This window comes from Aquila chrysaetos, chromosome 3 (genome assembly GCF_900496995.4).
Source record: "Aquila chrysaetos chrysaetos chromosome 3, bAquChr1.4, whole genome shotgun sequence".
Classification (NCBI taxonomy): domain Eukaryota; kingdom Metazoa; phylum Chordata; class Aves; order Accipitriformes; family Accipitridae; genus Aquila; species Aquila chrysaetos.
The window spans coordinates 78,934,127-78,958,293 of NC_044006.1; the positions used below are offsets into that span (position 1 = coordinate 78,934,127).

Consider the following 24,167-nt stretch of genomic DNA (forward strand, 5'->3'; position numbering starts at 1 on the left):
ATAAATACGGGGGGGGGGGGGGGGTGTGTGCAGTTCCGGGGTGCTGGCACCGCAATCCTCACCTCGTGTCCCTCCCCACCGCCCTGGGGGCCTGTCCCCTCCCTGCCGCTGCCAGGAGTGTGCCAGGAACCGGGGTGCTGCCCCCCGGCTCAGCGCGGGGCCTGGCCAGCGCTGGGGGGGTCCCTAGGGAGGGCAGAAGTCTGTGAAGTAGGGGTGCTGGAGAGCCTCCTCCGCCGATATCCGCTGCACTGGGTTGCACTTCAGCAGGTTCTGGGGGTGGGGGAGGCAGGAGGTGAGGTGAGCCATGGGCTCCCCACCCCGCTCCACAGCCCCCCCAAAACAGGTGTGGGGCTGCAAGGGGAGAGGGCACCCACGCCAAGAAGGCAAAGCCCCCTTCCCTCCCGGGGAAGCCCCAGAGTGCAGGCAGGAGGGACGGGCAGGAGGGACGGACAGAGCGCTCACCTGCAGCAGGTCCCGGCCGGTCGCGTTCAGCTTGGGGACCACGTTGACCAGGGAGGTGGTGGCAGGGTACATGGGGTAGGGCTGGGGACAGAGAGGTGACCACAGACTGTCCACCCACCCGCCCCAGCCCCCCCCACCCCGGCCCACCCCCACCTCACCTTGTAGTCCGGCAGCTTGGCCATGGCCGGCCACTGCTCCTCGGTAGGGGTTCCCAGCAGCGTGGGGACGGCAGTGGTCAAGGGCCCACCGCTGTGGCCAGCGCAGGAGTCACCCGTCACCCAGCCCACCCCCACCTAACCCAGGCAGAGCCCCCTCCTGCTCCCTTGCCCAGGAGAGAAGGGTAGCCCCCCTCCCACCGCAGCTCCCACGCGGCACCGGAAGGATATCGGAAAATCCTTTTCAGCTGGTCGTCCACATCGTTCCCTGGGAACAGGGGCCGCCCCGCGTTGGCCAGCTCTAGGGAAGAGAGAAGGGATGAGCCCTGCGGTCCCATGGCCCTGCCAGCCGCAGCCCCCTGTGCCGGCAGCCCCCTGTGCCGGCACTACCTGCAAAGATGCAGCCAGCTGACCACATATCGATGGAGGTGGAGTAGAGCTTGGCGCCGAAGAGGACATCTGGGGGCCGATACCACAGCGTGACGACCTGCGTGGAGGGACGGGGGAGATGCTCAGCTGGCCGGGGGACGGGACGGCTGAGCCCCCGTCCAGGAGAAGGCTTCCAGCGAAAGCGCAGATCTCCCAGCTCACCTCTGCCGAGTAACAGCGCACGGGGATGCCAAAGGCCCGGGCCAGGCCAAAAGTCGGCCAGTTTGAGTTCCCCGTTCTGCAGTGAAAGCACCGCATCAGCAGGACAACACAGGGGATGCCCCGTCCTGCTGCCCACCCCACACCTCGGGGCCGACAGCAGCCACTGCTCCGGACCCTTCACCCTCTCCCATTGACCAGAAAAACAAGGGAGAGACAGAGCAGCAAGCTGGGGACAGCCAGCCACCGGCTCCCCGGCATAACCACCCCAACCGGACTCAGCCAGGGCAACTCACGCCAGCACGCAGCCCCGGCTTTTGCCCACTCCCTGGCCCTCACCCTGTTGATGAGGAGGTTCTGGGGTTTAAGGTCTCGGTGCAAGACGTTGCGGCTGTGGCAGAAGGCAAGGCCCTTCAGCAGCTGGTACATGAACGACTACGGGAAAGAGCATGGGCCCGATGCGTGGGATGCATCAGCCCCTCGATGCTGCGGTCCACTTCTTGTGATGGCCCGCGATGCCGCAGCCAGGGCAGGACGAGCGCCATGTCCCCGAGGGCTTCCAGAGCCCCCCCAAACGCACCTTGACGATCTCTGGGTCCAAGTCCCCGTTGCAGCTATCGAAGTATTTCTTCAGGTCCTGGGAAGAAGCAAGCGGAGGCCGTGTCAGGTGCCGGGAGCAGTGACCCCGGCCCCGGCACTGCCCCGGCACCGGTCCCGGCACTCGCCTGGTCGCAGAACTCGAACACCAGGGTCAGCTTCTTGTCGCTGTGCAGGACATCGTGGAGCCTGCGAGGGGAAGGGGGGAACCCTGAGGCCCCCGCACAGCCCGGCCGAGCCCACGGAGCGAGACCAGCCTCGGAGAGGGGGACGGGTCTCCCCCGGCCCCGGGGGCGCCCGAGGAGGGGGGCAGCCCCCCCCTGCCACCCCCCAGCCTCGCAGCCTCCCCCCCCGCCCCTTGCCTGACGATGTTCTTGTGCTTCAGCTCCTTGAGCAGGCAGATCTCCCGCAGCGCCGAGCTGGGCACGCCCTGCCGAGAGAGGGGAGCGCTCGGGGGGGCTCGGGGGGGGGGGGCACCTGTACCTGCCCCAGCCCCCCTCCCCTCACCTCCCCTCACCTCATCATCATCATCCAGCCGCACCCGCTTCAGCGCCACGATCTCGTGCGTCTCCCGGTTCTTGGCCTTGAACACGGTCCCGTAGGTGCCTGCGGGCAGCCGGGTCACTGCCGCACCGGCCCCCCCGGCCCCGGTTCCCCGGTGCCGGTCCCGGCCGGGCCTTCCCACGCGGCCCGGCCCGGCCCGGCCCTGCCCCGCCTCGTCCCGTCCCGTCCGCACCTTCCCCGATCTTCTCCAGCTTCTCGTATTTCTGCATCGCGACGCGCTCCGCTCCGGGCCCACCGCCCCGGCCCCGCCGCCCCGGCCCCGGCCCCGCCGCCGCCGCCGCCGCCACACCTCCCGGCAGCCCCGCGATCGCCACGCCCCCTCCGCCACACCTCCCGGCAGCCCCCGCGACCGCCACGCCCCACTCCGCCACACCTCCCGGCAGCCCCCGCGACCGCCACGCCCCCCTCCGCCACACCTCCCGGCAGCCCCCGCGACGGCCACGCCCCACTCCGCCACACCTCCCGGCAGCCCCCGCGACCGCCACGCCCCACTCCGCCACACCTCCCGGCAGCACACCGCGCGACCGCCACACCTCCCGGCAGCCCCCGCGATCGCCACGCCCCCTTCACCACACCTCCCGGCAGCCCCCGCGACCGCCACGCCCCACTCCGCCACACCTCCCGGCAGCCACCGCGCCGGCCACGCCCCGGCACCCTCCACCACACCTCCCGGCGCCGGCCACGCCCCCAGCCGCACCTTCCCCCCTCGCCCCGCCCGACCGCCGTGGTTCCGGGTTCGATCCCCGCGTCCGCCCGCCCCGCCCCGGGACACCGTGGCACCGGGCCCGGCCGCTGCGGGGTCCTCTGTGGGGTACGCGGGGGAACGGTAACCGCGCCCGCCGGCGACGGTGCCGGGACCCGTGCTAGGACCCGTGCGGACCCGCCCGGTGCCGCCCGGTGCCGCCCCGCCCCGGCGCGCTCCCGCTGCCGCTCCGCCCCGCGGGACCGCGCAGACCCGCCCGGCGCGGCGGGACTCTCCGGTAAGCGGCGGGGCCGGGGCCGGCAGCGGGAGCTGGAGCCGCAGCCGCGCTGGCGCCCGCTGAAGGCGGCGGGGCGGGCGGGTCACGGCACAGGGCCCGTCCCGTCCCGGTGCCGGTCCTCGCTCCCCTCCCCGCTGTCCCCCGCTCCCTCCCCGCTGTGCCCCGCACGCTGCTCCCCGGCCCCCCCCCCCCCCCCCCCCCCCCCCCCCCCACCCAACCCCCCCCACGAGCCCCCGCCGCTCCGTTCTCTTCCCGTCCCGTCCCGTCCCGTCCTGTCCCATCCCGTGCGGGCACGGCCCGACCGGGCACGGGAGTCCCGGTCACAGCCCCCCGCTGCTTCCCCCCCCCCCCGCCCGGCCGCCACCGCCCCCGCAGGCAACGGTGACCCCCGGGGTACTCCACCGCCCCGGCGGCTCCTCCCGGGGTGCTGAGTCCCGGCCCGGCCGCGGCCCAGCTGCCCCCCGGCTGCCACTTCGGGGACCCCCCAGTGGGGCCCAGCCACGGGATGGGGGGAGCCGGGGGTTGGGGACCCCGCACCGCGTCCCGGGCAGGGGGCTGCGGGGCTCCGTGCTGCCCGGTGCACCCTCCTGGGTCCCCCAGCTCCTTTGGCCAGGGTAGAAGCAGCACCCCCACCTGCTGGCATTCCCCCCCGGACCCCCCCCAGACCCTGCTCCTGCCAACTCGCACCCAGGTCCCGCAGCTCTGCCGGCCAGGGCGTCGCGCCTCGGCCCCTTCCCGCCGCCCCGCTGTCCCTGCCGGCTGCACCACCGGGGCCAGACCAGCGTGCGAGGGCATTCCCATGTGGCCCTGGCAGCGTGCCTGCGCCGGCCACAGCTGTCGGGGTGGCGATTGCCCCAGGATGCCGCGGGAGGTGGGATCATGCTGCTGCCATGCTTCAGCCCTTGGTGTCTTTTTGTTTTCCAGCGGGTGCCAGAACGACACGAGGCAGCTCCATGCCCTTCCCTCCCAGCACCTGAACCCACCGGCGACCCTCAGCAGGTGAGAAACGCGGGCCTGGGGAGCAGACCCTGTGTCTGCGGCCCCATCGGCTGGCTGGCCGCAGCCATCCTGCACCCACCAGCTCCCTCCGAGCGGAGGGAGCATCCTGGGGCTCTGCCCCGTCCCGGCACGTCCCCGCGGGCGGCCCTGCCTCGCGGTGCAGAGCTGCCGCCGAGGGGTTCGCGCCCGCGCGGCGCTTGCCAGGAGCCGCCATGCGCTGGGCTGGGTGGTGAGCGGTGCTGCCCGCTTGCGAAACGCTGCCAGGGGTTGAGCAACGCCAGGCACGGGTCCAGCCCCGCTGCTCTCCCACTCACACGCTGGTGTAGGCTCCCACGGCCCCGGAGCAGGGACCGCGCTGCCCTGAGTCAGGTCCCTGGGGCGGGGGGAGCAGCAGGTCCGGGGGGTCACGGCGCCTATGGTTGCCCCTGAGCCACTTGGGGCAGGCAGGGAGGCGGGCAGAGCCTGTCCCCAGGGGCAAACGGGGCTGCCCCACACCCCTCCTGCCGGAGAGACCCCCTGGCGTCTGATCTGGCATCAGGAGACAGGATTGCTCTGGCGGGGAATTGCGTCGGCGGCTCGGTGGTGGTTCCCAGGGCTGCGGGGAGGGGTCTGTCTCCCCCCCCCCATGCAGCAGCTTTGGGCATGGGCTGCAGGGTCCCGCCGGGGGATCAGCCCCGAGGCTGGTGGGGGCCACCCGGCCCCGCTGTCGTGCCCTTCGGGGTCGCTGCACCGCTTCAAGCGGCTGCCAGGAGCGCGGGATTTGATCGCCCTAACAACCCTCCTGGCACCGGCGCCTGCGCCTCCCCGCAGGCAGCCCTTCCGCCCCGGCCCCCGCGGGGCCTGGCCTCCTTCGGGACCGGGGGCCAGGAGCAGGGCTGGCCCCGAGCCCAGGCAGGGGCTGCACCGGGTGGGCTCTGCCCCGTGCCCCCTCACTGCCCCCCAGCCCGCTGGGTCCTGCCCTGCGCTGCTGAGGGAGGATTCCGGGTGCCCCCTCCCTCGCTGCCCGCTGCCCTCCTGCCTGTACCTGGCAGGTGCTGGGTCCTGCCCGGCTACGTGCCCTCCCCAGGGACGCTGCTGTCGGTGTCTGTAGGTGAAGACGTACGGCGAGGCCAGCTCTGGGGGGGTCCTTGCACCGGTGAGGGACACCCCGTGGCTTGCTGCCTCCCCCTGCCCTGCTTTGCTCCACACCGCTGCAGCGAGAGCAGTGAGAGCGCTGCAGGGTGGGCTCGGGGGTCCCCAGGGCAGGCAGGGACATTGCAGGGGGACAGGGGTGACAGGAGCGTCCCCCATCCTATCCCTAGGACGTCCCCTGCAACATCCCAGTGACGGGATGGGGGGTGGCCCAGCTCAGCCCTGCAGCAGTGACCCCCTGCCCAGGGATGCTGGCCCGGCCAGCGGAAGGGAGGGGGCCGTGGGAGCCGCTGCCTGGCCGGGTCCCCGTGCTGAGCTGCGGGGTGAGGGGGGGGGGGTCTGGCTGCCGTCCTCTGTACAGCCCTCTCAAGTGCAGCCCTGTCATTAGAGGGGACCGGGTGGCCGCAGGGACCAGGCTGGCTGCCCGAGGACGCCGCAGTGGGGCTTGCTAGGGGCGCCGAGGCTGGCGGGGGCACATGAGCTGCCCCCAGGTCCTCCTCGCTCTCTGCCCCACGTCTGCCTGCCCCACAGCCCTCGCCCAGCGTGTCCCGCTGCCTGTCCCCTTGCAGGACCCTGAGCCCCGTGCGCGCGCAGGTGAAGCCCCCGGCGCCCGCTCCTGCCTGCGCTCATGGGGCTGTGGGGTTGTGTCCCCCACCCTCCCCTGTGACCCCCCTGACACCCTGAGCCGGCCGCTCCATGGGGCAGGAGCGCGGCCTCTCCGTTGGCGCTTGCCTGTCCCCGGCCGCCGGCACTCGCCGCTGGCTGCCCCCGTGCCCAGCGGGAGCCGCGGCGCAGAGGTGGGGCTGCCCGAGGAGCCGTTCCGGGACTTGGCACCGCTGCTCTGTTTGGATAAAGTGGCCTGGTGCAGGCTTGCCGAAACAAAGACTCTCGCTGCTGCCACCGCCGCTGCTGATTTTTTTTCTTCTGTGCCGGTATAAAAGCTCCCGGCAGCGGCCGGTGCTCGGCTGCTCACGGCACAGTGGGGCAGAGCACGGCTGCCCGCTGCCCCCGGCCCTGCTCCAGCCCCACAGCAGAAGGCAGGAGCTCGGCCCACGGGAGAGGGAGCCGGAGCGGCCACGCTGGCCGAGGGCCCCTCTTCGTCTCCCGCTGGTGCAGGTCCCCAACCCGGGGGGACACGCTCCGGCCGGACAGACGCCCGGCAGCCTCCGCGGGAAGCCGGCAGCAGCGGGAGCGCAGCTGGAGCCGCAGCCTCGCCGCGTTGGCGGGCGATGGGGTGAGTGGGGCAGAGCCGCCTGCCCGTGCCGAGGCCGGTGGGGGACGGGGAGCGGTGCTGCCGGGCTCACACCTCCCCGGTCCCCGGGCAGCCGTGGGTGGGTGGGTGTATGGCTCCCAGCCCTGCCGTGGGTGACAGCGTGGAGGGCTGCGCCCGGACCTCCCCGGGGCCCCAGGACCCCCACGGCAGCCGCCAGGGACCAAGGGGTCGGTGCCGGCGCGTGTCCCCGGGGTGGCACACGGAGCCCCGCACCGCGGCACGGGGGCAGCGGGTCGGTGGGGGGGAGGCAGCTGTGCCTGCCCCTTCCCAGGGCTGGCATGGGGACGGCAGTGGGGACCGCCGGCTGGGGCAGCAGGAGCCTCTCACGGGGGTCTGGTGCCGCACGGGGGGTCCTGGCCTCTCCGGGGCTGTGCCGAGCGTGCCGCGGCGGTGGGGTGATGGGGGGCTGGCAGCCGTGGTGGGAGGGAGCACGCTGCCAGGCCACATCCTGCGGGGTCCGTGGGGCAGCCCCTGCCTGGGGCTGTTGTGCCTGCCCTGCCTGCCATCCCCCCCTCCCGGGCCGGTCCCCGGGTGCGGCGGTGGCACCGGCGTGGGCGTGGAGCCGCGCAGTGCCGTGATTCATCTCCCGGATCCGGCGGTTTCGAGGTCATGGGGGGGGGGGGGTTGGGGGAAGGATATTTTTGGTGGCGGCTTCTAAAGTTGCAGTGTCTAGAAAACCTCTGCCGGGTCGGGAGCCGTGCCACGGGCGGCGTTGTCCTGGTCCAGCTGTGTCCCACGGTGGCTGCCGTGGCAATTAGGGGGGTGCAGGACCCCGGCCCCCCTCTGCCAGGTGGGCATCTGGGAGGCGCTCGGGGCGGTGGGATCTCCCGGGGGTGTCCCGGAGCAGCCAAGTGAGCGGGGCAGGAGGGAGCGGGAGCAGCTGGCCCGTGCCGTGCAGACCCCGCGGAGCCGGGTGGGGGGACTGGCGCTGGGCTCCCCGGCTGTGTGGGGTTGGCTGCACCACCTGCCCGCAGCCACCCCGCCTTCGGCAGCCTCCGGTCCCTGGGCACGGGTGCTGCCCGGGAAGCAAGGGGCTGCTGGGGGCTCTGGGTGGTCTCCGGTCCTTGGTGGACAGGCAGGGGAGCTCGAGCACGCCACTGGGCCCCCCCTTGGCACTGCTCCCTATTTTGGGGTGCAGGGAGCTGGAGCTGGGGCTTGTGCTATGCCCGTGCAGGCGGGAGGCCGGTGCACGGCTGGTGTACGGCCACCATGGGTGCCGGCAGCGCGTGCTGGAGCTGCCCGGTGGTGCAGCGGCACCTGGGCACCATCGGGGTGCGGATGCAGCTCTGCCTCGGGGCGCTGCCCATGGGGGAGCGGGTGCTGGTGCAGCCGCAGGGGCAGTGACGGTGCCGGGGCGGCTCTGCTGGGGCCGGCTCTGGGCTCCCACACCCGGGACATGGGACCCCCGAGGAGCAGCGGGGTGAGCGTGGCTGTGCCAGATCATCCTCTCCCTTCTGCTGGCGAAGACTGGGCTGTGCCTGAGGAAGCCATCCCGGTGGGAGCCCGGGTTCCAGGCAGTCCCTGCCGCGGTGAGGGTCTGTGCAGGCAGCGGGTCTGAACGGCACATGGGGACAGGGCTCTGCTCCCCTCTGCCACTGCGGTACGGGCCTGGGGGAGCCGGCTGTGGATGAGGAGCCGTCGTGGGTGCTGGCTTTAGCCTGGGCAAAGCCTGCGGGCCGTGCTCCCGACAGCGGCTGGTGGCAACGGGGGGAGCCCATCCTGCCAGCCTGTGGGCAGGGAGTGTCACCCCATGGTGGCTGAGCACAGTGACCGTGCACCTCCCCTGCTCGGGTGCTCCAGGACCCCGCGCTGCAGCAGGACAGGCTGCGGCAAGTGCCCGCAGCAGGGCAGGGTGGCCCGTGCCGGTGTCCCCAGCCCTGGCTGAGGAGCCCAGGGATGCTCCTGTGCCTGCCGGGGAGCTGGGAGCTGCTGCAGCATCACCGCTGGCAGTGGGTAAAGACGGCAGTGGTAGAACGGGGGGGGGGACGACAGGCCTGGGGGGGCACAGAGACCCCTGGGGCAGCCGTCCTCATCCCTGGGCTGGGCTGTGGGGCAGGGGGGCTGCGTGGCCAGGGCCCCTCGCTCCAGCTTTCTGTGGGGCCGGCGCGCAGCCTCGCCGTGCCGGGCACCCTGGGGAGCGCGGGGCACATCTGCCCGGCATGATGGGCCCAGCCTGACCTGCGCCAGGCTCACCCTGCTGCAGTTTCGCCTGGAAATTGGGCACAAGCGGTTCCCGGGGGGCAGCTGCCAGTGGGAGGGCGGCAAGGGACGCAGTGCCTTCTCCGGCACCGGGCACCGGGGCTGCAGATATGGCTCCGGCTCCTGACCAGACGTGGCACCGCCAGCCTCACCTCTGGCTGCGGGCACAAACGCACATGACACACGCGTGTGTGTGTGTGTGTGCTGATCCCGCATCGGGGACCTGCTCCCGGCACTGCCGCTGCTGACCTGTCCCCAGCCCGGGTGACGTGGTGTGAGGAGGCACAGCGCTGCCGGCGGCACCGGCACAGGGGAGCGGGCAGCCGGGCTCTGGCCGGCCCCCGCTGCCCCGGGGCTCCCCCACTCCCTGTCCCGTCCCCGTCGCAGGCTTTTGGGTCCGTGCTGCGGACAGGGACGTCCCGCTGCGGACAGGCTGCCCGGGACGGGGACGCCCCGGTTGCGGAAGGGCTGGTGGCGGCATTGCCTCACTTCCCACCTTGCTCAACCCGCCGCCAGCCCGGCCTCGCCTCCCGGCCCGCGCGGTGCTGGCGGTGGGTCCTGGGGCGCGCGGGCCCCGTGGGGCAGCCCCCACGGTGCGGGGCGTGGGGCTGGGCCCTCTAATCGCCTCAGCGGATCAGGCGGGCAGGCCGGGGCCGGTCCCAGGAATGCGACTCCGGCACCGGTGGGAGCCGCCGAGCCGGCTCGCGCACAGGCGCTGATGGGAGCCAGCCGGTAATTAGCGGCGCGGCGCGGTGTTGGCAACCCGTGGCCGTATCTGTGGACCTGCCCCGCTTATCGGAGCGGCCTGTTCCTTTGCACAAGGGGCCATTGTGCTGCGCCGCCGGACCGGGGAGGCCGCGCGCGGGGCGCGGTGCGGTACGGCACGGCCGGCGCTGCCACCGCCGCCACCGGCGCTGCCACCGCCCCGGCCCACCTGCTGGCCTGGCCCCGCGTGGCGCAGCCGGAGCACGCGGCCAGACCCTCCTGGCCCGCGGCTGGGACCGGAGCGGGGCGAGGCGGTGGCACCGCAGCCGTGCCGGTGCCTGGAGCCACGTGGCGTCGGCGGCGCGGTGCTGAGCACCGACACCGGCAGAGCTGCAGCGGGGCAGGAGCTCCCTGGGGAGCGGGGCTGGCCACGGGCAGGGCAGGCAGGCGCCGACCCAGCGCGGTGCCCGGGGCAGCCGTGGGAGCTCCTGGTGCGGGCTGGCTCCGGGCTCCTCTCTGCAGGGATGGCACGAGCCGCTGAGCAGTTCCCGGCCAGCTGCCCAGCCATGCCTGCTGGCTGACTCAGCCGCCACCATGGAAAGCAGAAGTCCCCCCCCCGCCGGGTGCCCGTCACCCTTTCCAGCAGGGTCAGGCCACAGGCTCCCGGGCGCCACATGTCCCCTGCGCAGCCAGGCCTGGCACTGCAGGCTCGCCTGCCCTGGCACGGTCCTGCCGGGTCCCCGCGGTGGCACCGCCAAAGCCTGGGGGTGAGGAGCTGGCGGGGCCTTTGGGGGTCGGGGGGCCGGGAGCCCTCCTTTTTGGGTGATGGGCAGGCACCCGGCTCCCCTGCACCGAGAGCCGGTGAGAGCGCGGCTTGGGGCTGCTTCCCAGCTTGGCGTTCCCCAAGAACAATCCCAAGTGTGTTCCCGGGGCTCTAATCCCTGCAAGCTGCCAACGAGATTAAACCCAAAAAGCTGCTTAGGGTCGGGAGTGGTGAGCACCTTCCCGCGCCGGAGCCCCGGCACCTGCCGGCCGTGGTGGCCCAGCGCCGCATCCCCGCGATGGGTGGGATGGTGGCACCGTCCTGCGGGGAGCTCGGCCCAGGCGTGACGCCAGCGGGGCCCATATGGTGCGGCCAGGATGGCACGGAAGTGCTGGCTGTGCCCGGCTGGTCACTCAATGCCGTCGACACTCCCCGTGGGCTCTGCCCCCCACCCTGCTGCCCCGGAGCCCCCCGCTCCTGGCAGCTGCTCTCACTGGCACCAGGGAGCCCCCGGACCCCACTTGCTGGTCCCAGTCCTCGGGGCTGGGGGGGGGGATGCAGCTGCATGGGACCCCGAGAACACAGGGTGCTGGGTGCCCCGTGCAGGGAGGGGACCCCTTGGCACTTCCCCCCTCGAGTCACCCAGCAAGGGCGGTTTGTGGGTCCGGGCTCCATTTGGGGAGGGGGAGTGGAGGCGCCGGCTTGTTCCCCCCCCCAATTCCAAGTCAGGCAGGTGCACTGGTGAGACTGGAGCTGTGCCGGATTGGCTCCCTGCTACCTGTGCCACTTGTGGGGGGCCTGCAGCCAGCCCCCCTCGGGCATGGCAGGGTCCCCATCCAGAGTAGGGGGGGAGTTTTGGCTCCTGGCTTCAGCTTGGCGGGAGCCCCGGGAGAGCGGCGTGGCAGGTTGGCTAATCTGCGCTCGCTCGGCTGGAATGTGGATGTGCTGGCTCTGGCCCCGGATGGGGAGCGGGGATTAGGGAGCAGCCGGAGCCGGGTAGCACCGAACCTAGGAGAAGGTATGATCCGGTGCCGCGGCCAGGCTCGAGGAGCCGCGGCCTCGGCAGATGCCGAGGCCGCGGCTCCTCGAGCCTGGCCGCGGCCACCGTGCTTGTACCACAGCGTGCCCGTGGGGGAACGGTGTGGCGGGAGGGGTGCCAGTGATGGTGACGAGGACGGTGATGGTGAGCCACCCATGTGAGACGCAGTCATCCATCACCACCCTCCTCAGTCCCTGCCGTCACGTGGGGCCACCTCCCGCGCCAATAAACCCGGCACGCCGGTGCCGGAGGGGTCAGCCTGGTGCCCGGGGAGCTGCCGAGGGGCAAGTGTGGGGCGAAGATGGCCGGTGGGCAGGTGTGGGGGGCTGGGATGGGGGTGCTGGGGGGCTCGCAGGGCTGGGGGGGGGGGTCGTTCACCCGGTGTCTGTCTGGGGGGGCACTCTCTGCCACTGCCCCCTGGGGTCTGGCTCGCTGTCCGCCCTGCCTGCACCCCACGGAGCTGGGCGGGTGCCCGGGGTCCCGCCGGGGGGGCTGGGCCCCATCCCGCTGCCCCGGCTCCGCTCCCCTCCCGGCGTTTGTCTTGGCCCCTGCTCTCCCGCTCCCACCAGCAGCCAAGACAAACCAGCCCGGAGCCGGCCCCGGGGCCAGCCCTGCCCGTGCCTCCCCCCGGGCGGCCGAGGAGGGGCAGACCCCGACCCCCTGCCCGCAGATCTGCCGCGGGGATGGCGGTGGCACCCGGTGCCTGGGGGGAGAGGACAGCTGGCAGCCGTGCAGCCCCTCGGGGCATCGCCGCTGCCGCCCCTGAGCACCCCTCTTTGCCCCCAGGTTATGCTGCCCCGACAGCGTCCCCTGAGCCCCCGCGAGAAGGAGAAGGGCTAAGCCGGCCGTCCCGGGGTGCCACGCCGGCGCCATGACCCACTCCCAGGTGTCTTCCGAGATCCACCACATCGTCTCCTCCGCCTTCCAGAGCGTAAGTGCCACGGCGGGCACGGCCCCACGGCTGCTGGGGGGGATGGTGGGGCTGTACCCCCCGCCGCTGCCTGGCCGGGTGAGGGGTCCCGCGGCACGGCCCTCCCGCCGTGCTGCACCGCGGCGTGGTGCCCCGTTGCACGGCCGTGGGGCAGGGCTGCGGGGTGCCGGCAGGGCTTCGTGGCACCCACCCCGTTGCACGGCCGTGGGGCAGGGCTGTGCCCCACAGCAGCCACCCTGGGGCAGGCTGAGCCAACTGTGCCGGGGCGGTGGGTGCCCTTGAGGCAGGTGCTGCCGGGGCGTGTTGGGCCGGGGCCGCCGGCTCTGCCGGTGCCGCTCGCCTGCCCCAGCTGCGCGTGGTGCCAGCACTGAGCTCGGTGTGGGTTCGTGGGGCTGCCCCGGAGCGGAGTTAATGATTAAAACCTTTGCGTCGCGGTGCGCGGCTGCCCGGTGCCGTTGGGCAAGTCCCCATCGCCGCGCACGTGACCGGGGATGGGACCTGTGGCCACTTCCCCGCGGCTCCGCCACCCATGGATTTCCTTCTGGGCTACCGGGTAAGCCATGGCCTTGCCAGGGCTGGCAGGTCCCTCATCCCACCAGCACCCGGCCGGAGGCACCCGTCCCCACCTGTCCTGAGGCCAAAGCTGGGCCCGGCGGAGCCACGGGTGTCCCACGGGCGAGGGAGCGTGCCGGGGCATGCAGGGACGCGGGGCATCGCCCTGGGACAGGGAGCTGGCCACGGCGCACGTGGGGACGCAGGCACTCGGTCACGCCGGGCTGCGGACGAGGCGGGTTCGGTGAGGGGATCCTGGGTGTCACCATGGGCAGGGTCAGCGGCCGGGGGCCGGAGGAGACCAGCAGGGACATGTGGTGCGGTCACGGTGTGGGCAGCTGATGAGGAGTCCAAGGTCATTTTGGGGCTGGCAGGATCCTGGGGTCGGGGCCATGCGGGTGCGGGGGGGTCAGGGCAGGGAGGTTTGGGGGCTGGCCGGGGGCTGCCTCGCCGGGTGCCGCAGGAGCATCCGGGGTGCTGCCGGGGCTGGAGGACGGAGACCAGCGGGTTCATGGGGTGCAGCGCTGCGGGCACTGGGCTGTGGCCAGAGGGCCCAGGGGGGCCGTGGGGTGTCAGAAGGTGGTCACCGGCTGGCGGAGGGGACGTGGCAGGAGCGGGTGGATGCGGGCAGAAGATGCGGACTGGCGCTGCCGTCGTCACGTGGCAGCCTCGATGCCGTGGGTGGTGGGTGCGATGGGATGGCAAGGGTCTGCCTGTTCCCTGTCACCCCCATCCTGGGCAGGGCCCGGGGGGGGTTGGGGTCACCCCGCGGTGGGGACAGGGGCTGGGGCACCACGGCTCGGTCCGAGGACACGACCTCTGGGCCGGGATGTGCCGGCCTGGAGCTGGGGCAGTTTTGGGGCTGTGGCACAGCCCCGGCCGGGCACGCGCTGTGGGGCAGTGACTCGGGGTGCCGGGCTGTCCCCAGGGAGGGTGGCAGCCCCCACCGCCGCTGCCCGGGGGATGTCCCGGCAGGCAGGGCCTGGCACCCGCCGCCCCGGCAGGGGACGGTGCCCGGGGTGCCCCTGTCCCCACCCCGGCCCCCTGCCACATCTGGGCGGCACCGTCCTCCCTGTCCGTGCCTGTCCCCCTCCTCCCGGTGCCCCCACCCTGGGGGTCTGGGAGCTGCCTCGTCCCGGGGGGGGTTATCGGGTGTGGCTGGGGCAGGGCAGGGACCGTCCCCCCCCCCCCCCCCCAAGCTGAGCACTGCGGGCTGGTCTGGGGGGGCCGTGGTGGTGGTGGGGTCTTGGCAGCACAGCTCCAGCAGGGCCTGGGGGGGGGGGGGCAAAGCTCCCGCCCTACCGCGGGGGGGGGGGCGGCACATTACCGGGGGAAAGCCTTGCATTACCGGGGGGGTTGCGACCCGACGCGACCCGTGCAGCACCGGGGGGGGGCGGTGGGGTGGTCGTGCGGCCGCGAGCAGCGTTCCGGGGGGGGCCGTGCAGCACCGGGGTGGGGGGGGCTGTGTGTGCCGGGGGCTTTGCAGCACGGCGGGGGTCGGTGCGTTGCCGGCGGGGGTCCGTGCATTACCGGAGAAGATCAGCGTATCGCCGGGGGGGGGTGGGTGCGTTGCCACGGGGTGTCCGTGCATTCCCGGGGGGGGGGTCGGTGCATCGCCCCAGGACGGGGCGGAGGGGGAGCGGGTCGGTGCATTACCGGCGGGTCGGTGCGTTCCCGGGTGGCTCGGAGCTCGGCCGGGGGGGGTCGTTGCCTTGCCGGGGGGGGGCCGGCGCAGGGCGATGCTGCGGGCGCAGCCGGTGCCCTCTGCGGGCCGCTGTCACCTTGAGGCGGGCGCGGGGCGGCTCCGTCAATATTTGGCGAGGCCGGGGAAGGAGCCGCCGCCCCCCGGCCCCCCCCCCCCCCCCCCGCCCCCGCCGCCCCCATCCCCGGCCGGGCCGGGCCGCGCCGCCCCGATAAAGCGCTGCGGGAGCTGCGGCGGGAGCGCGGCTCCGCCATGACTCAGGTAGGACCGGCCGGGCGGGGACGCGCCCCCCCCGTACCCCCCCAGCCCCGCACCCCCCCCCATGCCCCTCCTGCACCCCCTGCCTGCCCCGGCCCTCCCCAGCCCCGCACCCCTGTACCCCCCTGCACCCCCGCAGCCCCCTCGCCCCCCCCTCAGCCACCTTCCCCCCCCCTTGCACCCCAGCACCCGCAGCTGGGACACACCAGCAGCTCCCAGCAGCGCTGGGATGGGGGCACAGCACCAGGGGCACCGCGGCTGCAGGCTCTGGGGTACATGGTGGGGGCATGGCACCAGGGCATGGCAGTGGGGGTGCTGGGGGTACACAGGGGTGCACAGCACCTGGGCACGGCAGTGGGGGTACTGGGGGCACACAGGGGTGCATGGCGCTGGGGCACGGCAATGGGGGTGCTGGGGGTACACAGGGGTGCACGGCACCTGGGCACGGCAGTGGGGGTGCTGGGGGTACACAGGGGTGCACAGCACCAGGGTGCAGCACTGGGGCTGCCAGGTCGGGGCTGCGCTGGGGAGCAGGGCACCGGGGTGCTGGGGTACACAGGGGGGGAGCGCAGCACTGGAGCGTAGCGGGGCGCGGGGTGCACTGGGTGCAAATGGCGTGGCGGGTGCACGGCCCACGGTGCACCGGCGGGCATGCCCCTTACGTGCAGGGCCTTTGGGGACCCCGGAGAGCCACCATCTGGGGCGCCCATCGTGCGGGGCACCGTGACCGGGGCGCGCTGGGGGCCGGTGACCTGGCGGGTGGTGGTGCCGGCGGTGCCGGGTGCCTGCTCAGCCCCGCTGCCGGCCCACAGCCTGAGCAGGAGGCGCTGGGCGCCGGCTCGCCCGTGTTCGAGGAGGAGGAGGAGGAGAAGGACCTGAACAAGGCGCTGGGCGTGGAGCGCTTCGAGGAGATCCTGTGCGACGCGCACCCTCGCAACGCGGAGGAGGCCGGGCGCAGCTATGGCGAGGAGGACTTCGAGTGTGAGTGGGGTCTGGGGGGCAGCGGGCAGGCAGCGGGCAGGCAGCAGGCAGGGCACCAACCCCACCCCGTCCCCTGCAGACCACCGCCAGTCGTCCCACCACATCCACCACCCGCTCTCCACGCACCTGCCCCCCGACACCCGCCGCAAGAAGGGGGTGCCGAAAAAGGGCAAGAAGAAGCACCGCCGTGCCTCTGTCCCTGGCGAGACCCCCACCATCGAGGAGGCCGAAGAGGATGAGGACGAGGCGTGCGACACGGAGACGGAGCGGTCGGCGGAGGAGCTCCTGCAGCCCGGCCAGCCTGAGGCAGTGCAGGTGAGGGGAGGGCTGGGTGCGGGGGGCAGCGCTGTGCCCCCCAGCTCTGGGGGCTCTTGGGGCGAGCGGCTGGGGCGCCGGAGCTGGAGACGAGCCGGAGCCGGTGGGTGGCACCTGCGGCCGGGGGACACAGCTCCACAGCAGCCGGTTCCTCCCATGCCCCGTCTCAGTTCTTCCTGCAGGAAGATGAGGTGACCGACCGCCGGGCAGAGGAGCCGGCGGCACCCGCGGCACTGCCCGGCTCCCCACCGGAGCCCCGTGGGTCCACGTCCCCCAGGGAAGCCCGGGCAGCCAGGTGAGCGGGGGGCCGGGGCCCGGCAGTGCCGGGGCTCACCCGGAACTTGGGCAGGGCTGGGGGTCCTGGGGGGCAGGCAGCCCCCTTGGGCTGCCCCATGGCAGGGCTGGGGCTCAGCTCTGAGGCAGGCACCTGCCTCACAGCCCCGATGTGGAGGAGGGAGATTCGGTGGAGGAGGGAGCGGCCGCTGCCGAGGCTGGCTCCCCCGGTCGCCCCGTTCCCAAGTCGCAGCCGGGGCACCGCAGCTACAACCTGCACGAGCGGCGGCGGATCGGCAGCATGACGGGTGCGGAGCAGGCCCGGTACCAGAAGATGCCGACAGACGAGTCGGAGGCCCAGACGCTGGCTTCGGCTGACCTGGACTACATGAAGAGTGAGTGGGGGGCACCCTGCGCCCCGGGGGCCGCGCTGGCAGCGGCTGTCGGCGCAGCAGAAGCCGAGCTGTGCGTGGGGTGAGCGGGGCTGAGGCCGGCGGGTCTGGCAGTGCCGGGTCGCCCTGCGGCTGCAGCAGAGCTGGGCTGGGTGCGGTATCCGAACCTGCTCCAGGCGCTGGGTACGGCCACAGGGGACCGCTTCCCAGGCTGCCGGGGTTGGGCTGGGTCAGCATCCACGTGGAGCGCGGCCAGGAGCTGGAGTGGAGTGCCCAGGGTGGCTGGAGCCAGCGGCGGCGGCGGTGCCTCCCCTGGGTGCTCGCTAGCCCCTGGCGATTTGCAGCTTCGGGACTCCCAGGGCGGCGGGTGATGCTTTTGCCTCAGAGCTCCCTGGGGAGCGCTGCCCGCAGCAGAGCCCGTGTGCCAATGGGCACGCGCAGCCTTTGGCGCGGGGGGGCTCGGGTGACCCCGGTGCGAGGAGCCACCTCGGCTCCTGCTCGGCAGCAGAGAAGCAGCGACCGGGGGACCCCTCCTGGTGCTGCAGCGCTCGCCAGCACGCAGACCCCGTTCCCCCCTCCCACGCCGAGTGCTGCCTCGTCGTGCTCGTGGACCCCGGGGCTGTGATGGTCCTTGCTCAGCCCCGGCTCGGGCACCTCTGCTCTGAGCTGCCCCAGGCAGGTTGCTAGCCCACAGCTCCCTGGCCCCCCGTGGGGGGGGGCTTGGTGGTCTCCCCGGGCCGGGGCTCGGGGCGCAGGGCTGCAAGCTCTGCACATCACCCACCCGCCGCCGTCGCTGTCCTCCCTGTCTCCGGCAGGTCACCGCTTCGAGGATGTGCCGGGGGTGCGCCGGCACCTCGTCCGGAAGAGTGCCAAGGCGCAGGTGGTCCACGTCAGCAAGGACCACAAGGAGCCCAGCACGCGGCACCGCAAGCAGGACCGGCAGCCCCACGAGGTGCGGGGTCCCGGCACCCAGGGGGGTGGGCAGGGTTGGGAGTCCTGGCGCAGCAGAGGAGCCGGAGCGTGGCGCAGGACCGGGGGTGCGGCTGGGTGGGCGCGTCTTGCCCGGGGCGCTGTGGAGGGGGGCTGCCTGTGCGCAGCCCCATCACTCGGGGGGGGGTCCCCGCTGTCCCGGCACTGACCTGGCCATGGTGGCAGGTGTTCGTGGAGCTGAACGAGCTGGTGGTGGACAAGAACCAGGAGCTGCAATGGAAGGAGACGGCGCGCTGGATCAAGTTTGAGGAGGACGTGGAGGAGGAGACGGACCGCTGGGGCAAGCCCCATGTGGCGTCCCTGTCCTTCCGCAGCCTCCTGGAGCTGCGCAAGACCCTGTCCCACGGTAGGGAGGCAGGGCTGGCCCCATGGGACCCGAGTTGCGGGGGGGCATCCCCGGCCCTGCTCGCCTCAGCCCCCCCTCCCTCGCCCAGGGGCTGTGCTCCTTGACCTGGACCAGAAGACGCTGCCGGGGGTGGCTCACCAGGTGGTGGAGCAGATGGTCATCACCGACCAGATCCGGGCCGAGGACCGTGCCAACGTGCTGCGGGCGCTGCTGCTCAAGCACAGGTGAGCGTGGGGGGCAGCAACCCGCAGCCCCCCCTCCGCCGGGCTCTGCTCCCCACAGCCGTGGGGACAGCGCTGTCCCCGGGATCGCTGGTGTGCGGTGTGCCAGCAGGCATGGCTGTGCGAGGCTGCTGGCCGCTCTCCCATCGGGCCACCAGACAGCCACGGCTTTGTCCCGCAGCCACCCGAGTGACGAGAAGGACTTCTCCTTCCCCCGAAACATCTCAGCTGGCAGCCTGGGCTCCCTGCTCGTGCACCACCACAGCACCAACCACGTGGCCGAGGGCAGCGAGCCGGCCGTCACCGAGCCCCTCATCGCTGGCCACGCCGTGGAGCACGACACGCGGGTTGACGTGGAGCGGGAGGTGAGCCCGGCTCCAGTGGCCGCACCACACGGTCCCCAGCCCTCTGCCCGTGCCTTCCTCCCAGCCTGCCACCGCTCCTCATCCTCGGGAGGGCCCTGACCCCAGCCCTGCTGCGCGCTCTGTCCCCGCAGAGGGAGGTCCTCACCCCCACGCCCCCGGCCGGCATCACTCGCTCCAAGTCCAAGCATGAGCTGAAGCTGCTGGAGAAGATCCCGGACAATGCCGAGGCCACAGTGGTGCTTGTGGGTACGGAGGGGTGGAAGGGGGTGGGGGGGCTGGGGACCGCATGCCGGGCTCCCGTGGTGACCCCCTGTGCCCCCCAGGCTGCGTGGAGTTCCTGGACCAGCCCACCATGGCCTTCGTGCGGCTGCAGGAGGCGGTGGAGCTGGACTCGGTGCTGGAGGTGCCCGTCCCCGTGCGGTTCCTCTTCGTGCTGCTGGGGCCCAGCAGCACCCACATGGACTACCACGAGATCGGGCGCTCCATCTCCACCCTCATGTCCGACAAGGTGAGTGCCGCATCCCTGCCGGCACCGTGCCCCCTCAGCCGGGCTCAGCGCCCCGTGGTGCCCCTGGATGGGCACTCTGACCCTGCTGTCACCACGCCAGCAATTCCACGAGGCCGCGTACCTGGCCGACGACCGCCACGACCTCCTTAACGCCATCAACGAGTTCCTGGACTGCAGCGTGGTGCTGCCGCCCTCCGAGGTGCAGGGCGAGGAGCTGCTGCGCAGCGTCGCCCACTTCCAGCGCGAGATGCTGAAGAAGAGAGAGGAGCAGGAGCGGCGGCTGCTGCTGGAGCCCAAGTCCCCCGAGGAGAAAGGTGCCGGCGGGGCAGGACCAGGGCAGGGTCTGGGTGGGGGCACCCGGCTGGTGGGGTCTCACTGTCCATCCGTCTGTCTGTCTGCGGGGTGCAGCGCTGCTAAAGCTGAAGGTGGTGGAGGGCGAGGGCGAGGAGGAGGATGACCCTCTGCGGCGCACGGGCCGGCCCTTCGGGGGGCTGATCCGGGATGTGCGGCGGCGGTACCCCAAGTACCTGAGCGACTTCAAGGATGCGCTGAACCCCCAGTGTATCGCGGCCGTCATCTTCATCTACTTCGCCGCGCTGTCACCGGCCATCACCTTTGGAGGGTTGCTGGGTGAGTGCTGGGGGGGCACGGCACTGCACCGGGGGGCTGGAGCGGTGCACTGCAACGGGGTCACTGCAGGTGTGGGTGCTGTGTGCTGCCCCGTGCGTGCACTGTGGGAGGGAGCGGGTAGGAGCTGCTGCCTGGGGCCATCGGCTGTGACGCAGGGGAGGAAGGGCCCCGTCCTGTCGGGTGTGCCTGAGCCTGTCCTGCCCGCAGGGGAGAAGACGCAGGAGCTGATCGGGGTGTCTGAGCTGATCATCTCCACGTCGCTGCAGGGCGTGCTTTTCTGCCTGCTGGGTGCCCAGCCCCTGCTCATCATCGGCTTCTCGGGGCCCCTACTCGTCTTTGAGGAGGCTTTCTTCACGGTGAGAGCGGGGCGAGCCCCTGTGGGTGGGCGTGGGGTGGGTGGACATTCCCAGGTGCTGTGGGGCAGACATCCCCCCTCGGCCCCACTGCTCCTGCCGGAGCCCTCCCTGCCCCACTGCCCGGGGCTCTGCCCCAGCCCCGCAGCCTCCCTTCGTGCTGACGCATGTCTATCTCTGCACCTGTCGGTCTGTCTGCACGGCACCGGCAGTTCTGCACGTCCAACGAGCTGGAGTACCTGGTGGGGCGCGTCTGGATTGGCTTCTGGCTCATTCTCATCGTGCTGGTCATGGTGGCCTTCGAGGGCAGCTTCCTGGTGCGCTTCGTGTCCCGCTTCACCCAGGAGATCTTCGCTTTCCTCATCTCCCTCATCTTCATCTATGAGACCTTCTCCAAGTTGGCCAAGGTGAGCTGGCGGGGCCGGAGCTGGGGCGTCTGCGGGGCAGAGGCAGGCAGGACCGGCCTGAGTGTCGCGCTGCTGCAGATCTTCCAGGAGCACCCCCTGCACGGCTGCCTGCGGGTGAACGGCACGGGCGCGGAGGCAGAGGCGTGGAGGAACACCAGCGCAGCCCCCGCCAACGGCACGGCCGGCCGAGCCGCAACCAAGGTGACGGGGCAGCCCAACACGGCGCTGCTCTCGCTGGTGCTCATGGCCGGCACCTTCTTCATCGCCTTCTTCCTGCGCAAATTCAAGAACAGCCGATTCTTCCCCGGACGGGTGCGTGGGGCAGGCGGGACGGCGGCTCGGGCGCTGCGTGGGGCCCTGGGGTGAGCCCAGCTTTGGGGGCAGGGCTGAGCTGGGGGGGGGGGGGCCAGGCGGGGGGGCTGGGGCCGGGCTGACGCTGCTCTTCCCCCAGATCCGGCGGCTCATCGGGGACTTTGGGGTGCCCATTGCCATCCTGGTGATGGTGCTGGTGGACTACAGCATCCAGGACACCTACACGCAGGTTAGCACCCAACCACTCGTCCCGGGCAGGACCCCCCACCCCGCACCCTCCTGCGGGGCCGCAGCCCACCCAGCCCCAGTCCCACTCGCCTGCCGCCATCCTGGCTGCAGGTCAGCGGCTCCCAGCACGTGCGGCACCGTCCGTCCCCGCCATGGCTGCCGCGGCGCTCGGCCGCCGCCGGCTCCTGGCATCTCACCTTTCCTCCCCCCGCTTTGCCAGGAGCCCTTTGAGTCTGTTTGCGGCAGGTCCCGGTGCCTCCGCGGCTCACCCTACGCCACTCCTCGCTCTGGGGGAGCTGTGCACGGGGGGGCAAAGCCAGTGCCCCCACCCCACCGTTTCTTGCCCCCCTCCTGCAGAAGCTGAGCGTGCCCAGCGGGTTCTCGGTGACGGCCACAGACAAGCGGGGCTGGGTGATCAACCCCCTGGGCGAGAAGAGCGACTTCCCCGTCTGGATGATGGTAGCCAGCGGCCTCCCCGCCATCCTCGTCTTCATCCTCATCTTCATGGAGACGCAGATCACCACGTGAGCGCAGCGGGGCAGGGCTGGGGGCCCAGCAGGGCAGCGCGGGGCACGAGTGGGGCAGGGTGTGCCGTGCTGTGCCGTGCCGTGTCAAGCTGTGCCGTGCCATGCCATGCCATGCCATGCTGAGCTGTGCCGTGCCGAGCCATGCTGAGCTGTGCCAAGCTGTGCAGTGCCATGCTGTGCCAGGCTGAGCCATGCCAAGCTGTGCTGTGCCACCCTGAACTGTGCTGTGCCATGCTGAGCCATGCCAAGCTTTGCAGTGCCGTGCCGTGCCAAGCCCTGTCAAGCCATGCCGACGGTCTGCCCTTGTGCCCAGGCTGATCATCAGCAAGAAGGAGCGGATGCTGCAGAAGGGCTCTGGGTTCCACCTTGACCTCCTGCTCATCGTGGCCATGGGTGGCTTCTTCGCGCTCTTCGGGCTGCCGTGGCTCGCTGCGGCCACGGTGCGCTCTGTCACGCATGCCAATGCCCTCACCGTCATGAGCAAGGCTGTGGCGCCCGGGGACAAGCCCAAAATCCAGGAGGTGAAGGAGCAGCGGGTCACGGGGCTGCTGGTGGCCGTGCTCGTCGGTAGGTCCAGCCCTGCTCCTTCCTGTGTGGCCACGGGGGGGGCCGGGCAGCCGTGGGGAGCTGTGGCGGTGCAGGGAGCAGCATGGGGAGGGGGGGCTGTGCCCACAAGAGCTGGGGTGCCCTGAGCCCTGGCCAAATTGGCGTGGCCATCCTGTCCCACGTGGGCATCAGTGACACAGGTCCCTCCCCAAGCGTGGGGGGGTGACCGGGCAGGGAGGAGTGGGGCCGGGGGGCTGCTGTGATCCCCGGCCGCAGCCGGGACTCCGGGTGCCCCTTCCCCGGGCACCGTAGCTGACTGCACTCTGGCCCAGGCTTGTCCATTGTCATCGGGGACCTGCTGCGGCAGATCCCGCTGGCCGTGCTCTTCGGGATCTTCCTCTACATGGGTGTCACCTCCCTCAACGGCATCCAGTTCTATGAGCGCCTGCAGCTGCTGCTGATGCCCCCCAAGCACCATCCTGACGTCACCTACGTCAAAAAGGTCAGGGGGGGACTTGGGGGGGGCCCTAAGGGGTGGGACCCTCGTCTGGGCCAGCAGCCAGCCTGGGGCACCCTTGGGTTGGGGGCACCGGGGAGTCTGCGGGACAGACTCTGGCAAAGCCTCGTTTAGGGGGTCGGCGGGGGGGGGGGGGGGCCCGGGCAGTTCCTCTGGGGCAGCCAGACTCCGGCAGGGCTGTGGGGAGCTGTGTCCCGGTGAGGGGGCACTGCTGGGGCCAGGCTGTGCCAGAGCGGGAGGGGGACGCAGGGGTCCGGCGCGGTTGTGCCCCTGGCACTGACACCTGTCCCCACGCAGGTGCGCACGCTGCGCATGCACCTCTTCACCGGGCTGCAGCTGGCGTGTCTGGCCGTGCTCTGGGCCGTCATGTCCACGGTGGCCTCCCTGGCCTTCCCCTTCATCCTCATCCTCACGGTGCCACTCCGCATGTGCCTGCTCAGCCGCATCTTCACCGACCGTGAGATGAAGTGTGTAAGTACCTGCTCCGCGGTTGGTGGCCAGCTGCGTCCCTCGTCCCCGTGGGTGCTCGGGTCCGTGATGGCTGGACCCACGTGGGTGGGCGATGAGGGAGGGGGAGCCCCTCGCTGCCCACCCAGCCGCCGTCTCCCCGCAGCTGGACGCAGACGAGGCCGAGCCCATCTTTGATGAGCGGGAAGGTGTGGACGAGTACAACGAAATGCCGATGCCGGTGTGACCGCACGCCAGCCAGCAAACCACCCACGGCTGCGGGGCCGGGCACGGCCGGGCCCCCCCCCACGCTGCCACCCTGCGCTGGGGTCGGGGGCAGCGGCTGCGCAGCCGTGCCCAGCCAGGGACAGGCACCCCACGGTCCCCGTGCCTTTGGGGGGACACCTGCCAAAGAGACGCTGGCCCGCAGCCTCACCCTGCTGGGGACCCCCCCACACCTCTCCCACACGGTACAGGGCCGGGCCATGCCTTTGGTCCCCCTCGGGCACATCCTGACCACGCCACGGGGCAGAGCCCCCCTGTCACCCCCCAGCAGAGCTGCAGGTCCTGGCCCTGCCCCAGCCCCAACCCTGGGCTCCTGCCAGACAATCAGGTGTTGCCTAAATTCCACCGTGTTTTATTTAACAGTAATTTAAATGGCAATAAATGGCTTTATAACGAGCACGCCAGGCTGAGGGGCACGGAGGCGGTTGAGGCTGAAGGTGCTGGGGTGGGGGGGGTGAGCCCCATGCACCCCTGCCCGCGCCATGGCAGGGCTGCAGGCAGCAGCATCCCATGCACTGTGCGCTGCCAGGGCCGGGTGCTGGCCCTGCTGCCGCCGAGGGGGGGGGCCGTACCTGCCTGTCACCCCCAGGGCAGACAGCTGGGGGGCTGTGCCCTGGGCTGCCGGG

At 72.2% G+C, this 24,167-nt stretch overlaps 2 protein-coding genes across 7 annotated transcripts; one reads left to right on the top strand and one right to left on the bottom strand.

Annotated features, from left to right (window-relative positions):
- Positions 1-59: 59 nt before the first annotated feature.
- CDK5 (cyclin dependent kinase 5) lies at positions 60-2,663 on the bottom strand. Its single transcript, XM_030010490.2, is given in 13 exon segments — positions 60-270; positions 463-543; positions 621-681; positions 849-918; positions 1,008-1,104; positions 1,209-1,259; positions 1,261-1,284; positions 1,545-1,640; positions 1,786-1,842; positions 1,931-1,991; positions 2,165-2,232; positions 2,320-2,408; positions 2,539-2,663. Coding segments are annotated over 13 exon segments (879 nt in total). The 5' UTR covers positions 2,576-2,663; the 3' UTR covers positions 60-183.
- Positions 2,664-3,081: 418 nt separating this feature from the next.
- SLC4A2 (solute carrier family 4 member 2) lies at positions 3,082-23,938 on the top strand. 6 transcript variants are annotated; one of them, XM_030008420.2, is made up of 24 exons: positions 3,082-3,346; positions 4,271-4,345; positions 12,242-12,386; positions 15,711-15,879; positions 15,959-16,194; positions 16,365-16,489; positions 16,633-16,862; positions 17,675-17,811; positions 18,015-18,195; positions 18,284-18,419; positions 18,598-18,781; positions 18,913-19,027; positions 19,105-19,289; positions 19,390-19,603; positions 19,698-19,919; positions 20,127-20,275; positions 20,485-20,679; positions 20,758-20,991; positions 21,131-21,220; positions 21,577-21,743; positions 22,060-22,313; positions 22,625-22,794; positions 23,107-23,280; positions 23,423-23,938. In XM_030008420.2, the coding sequence occupies exons 3-24, from the start codon at positions 12,327-12,329 to the stop codon at positions 23,501-23,503; spliced, it is 3,708 nt and encodes a 1,235-aa protein (XP_029864280.1). In that variant the 5' UTR covers positions 3,082-3,346; positions 4,271-4,345; positions 12,242-12,326; the 3' UTR covers positions 23,504-23,938. The 6 variants fall into 6 exon arrangements, with proteins under 6 accessions (XP_029864280.1, XP_029864281.1, XP_029864282.1 ...); XM_030008421.2 differs by lacking the exon at positions 3,082-3,346 and having other exon boundaries at positions 3,835-4,345; XM_030008422.2 differs by lacking the exons at positions 3,082-3,346; positions 4,271-4,345 and adding an exon at positions 6,327-6,710.
- Positions 23,939-24,167: the final 229 nt, after the last annotated feature.

What these genes read in the sequence shown, in the direction of transcription:
- SLC4A2 (XM_030008420.2), top strand. Translation starts at nt 12,327, where the DNA reads ATGACCCACTCCCAGGTGTCTTCCGAGATCCACCACATCGTCTCCTCC. An exon ending in TCCAGGACACCTACACGCAG is followed by an intron (nt 21,221 to 21,576) that starts GTTAGCACCCAA and finishes CCCCTCCTGCAG; the next exon opens with AAGCTGAGCGTGCCCAGCGG. An exon ending in GCTGGTGGCCGTGCTCGTCG is followed by an intron (nt 22,314 to 22,624) that starts GTAGGTCCAGCC and finishes ACTCTGGCCCAG; the next exon opens with GCTTGTCCATTGTCATCGGG.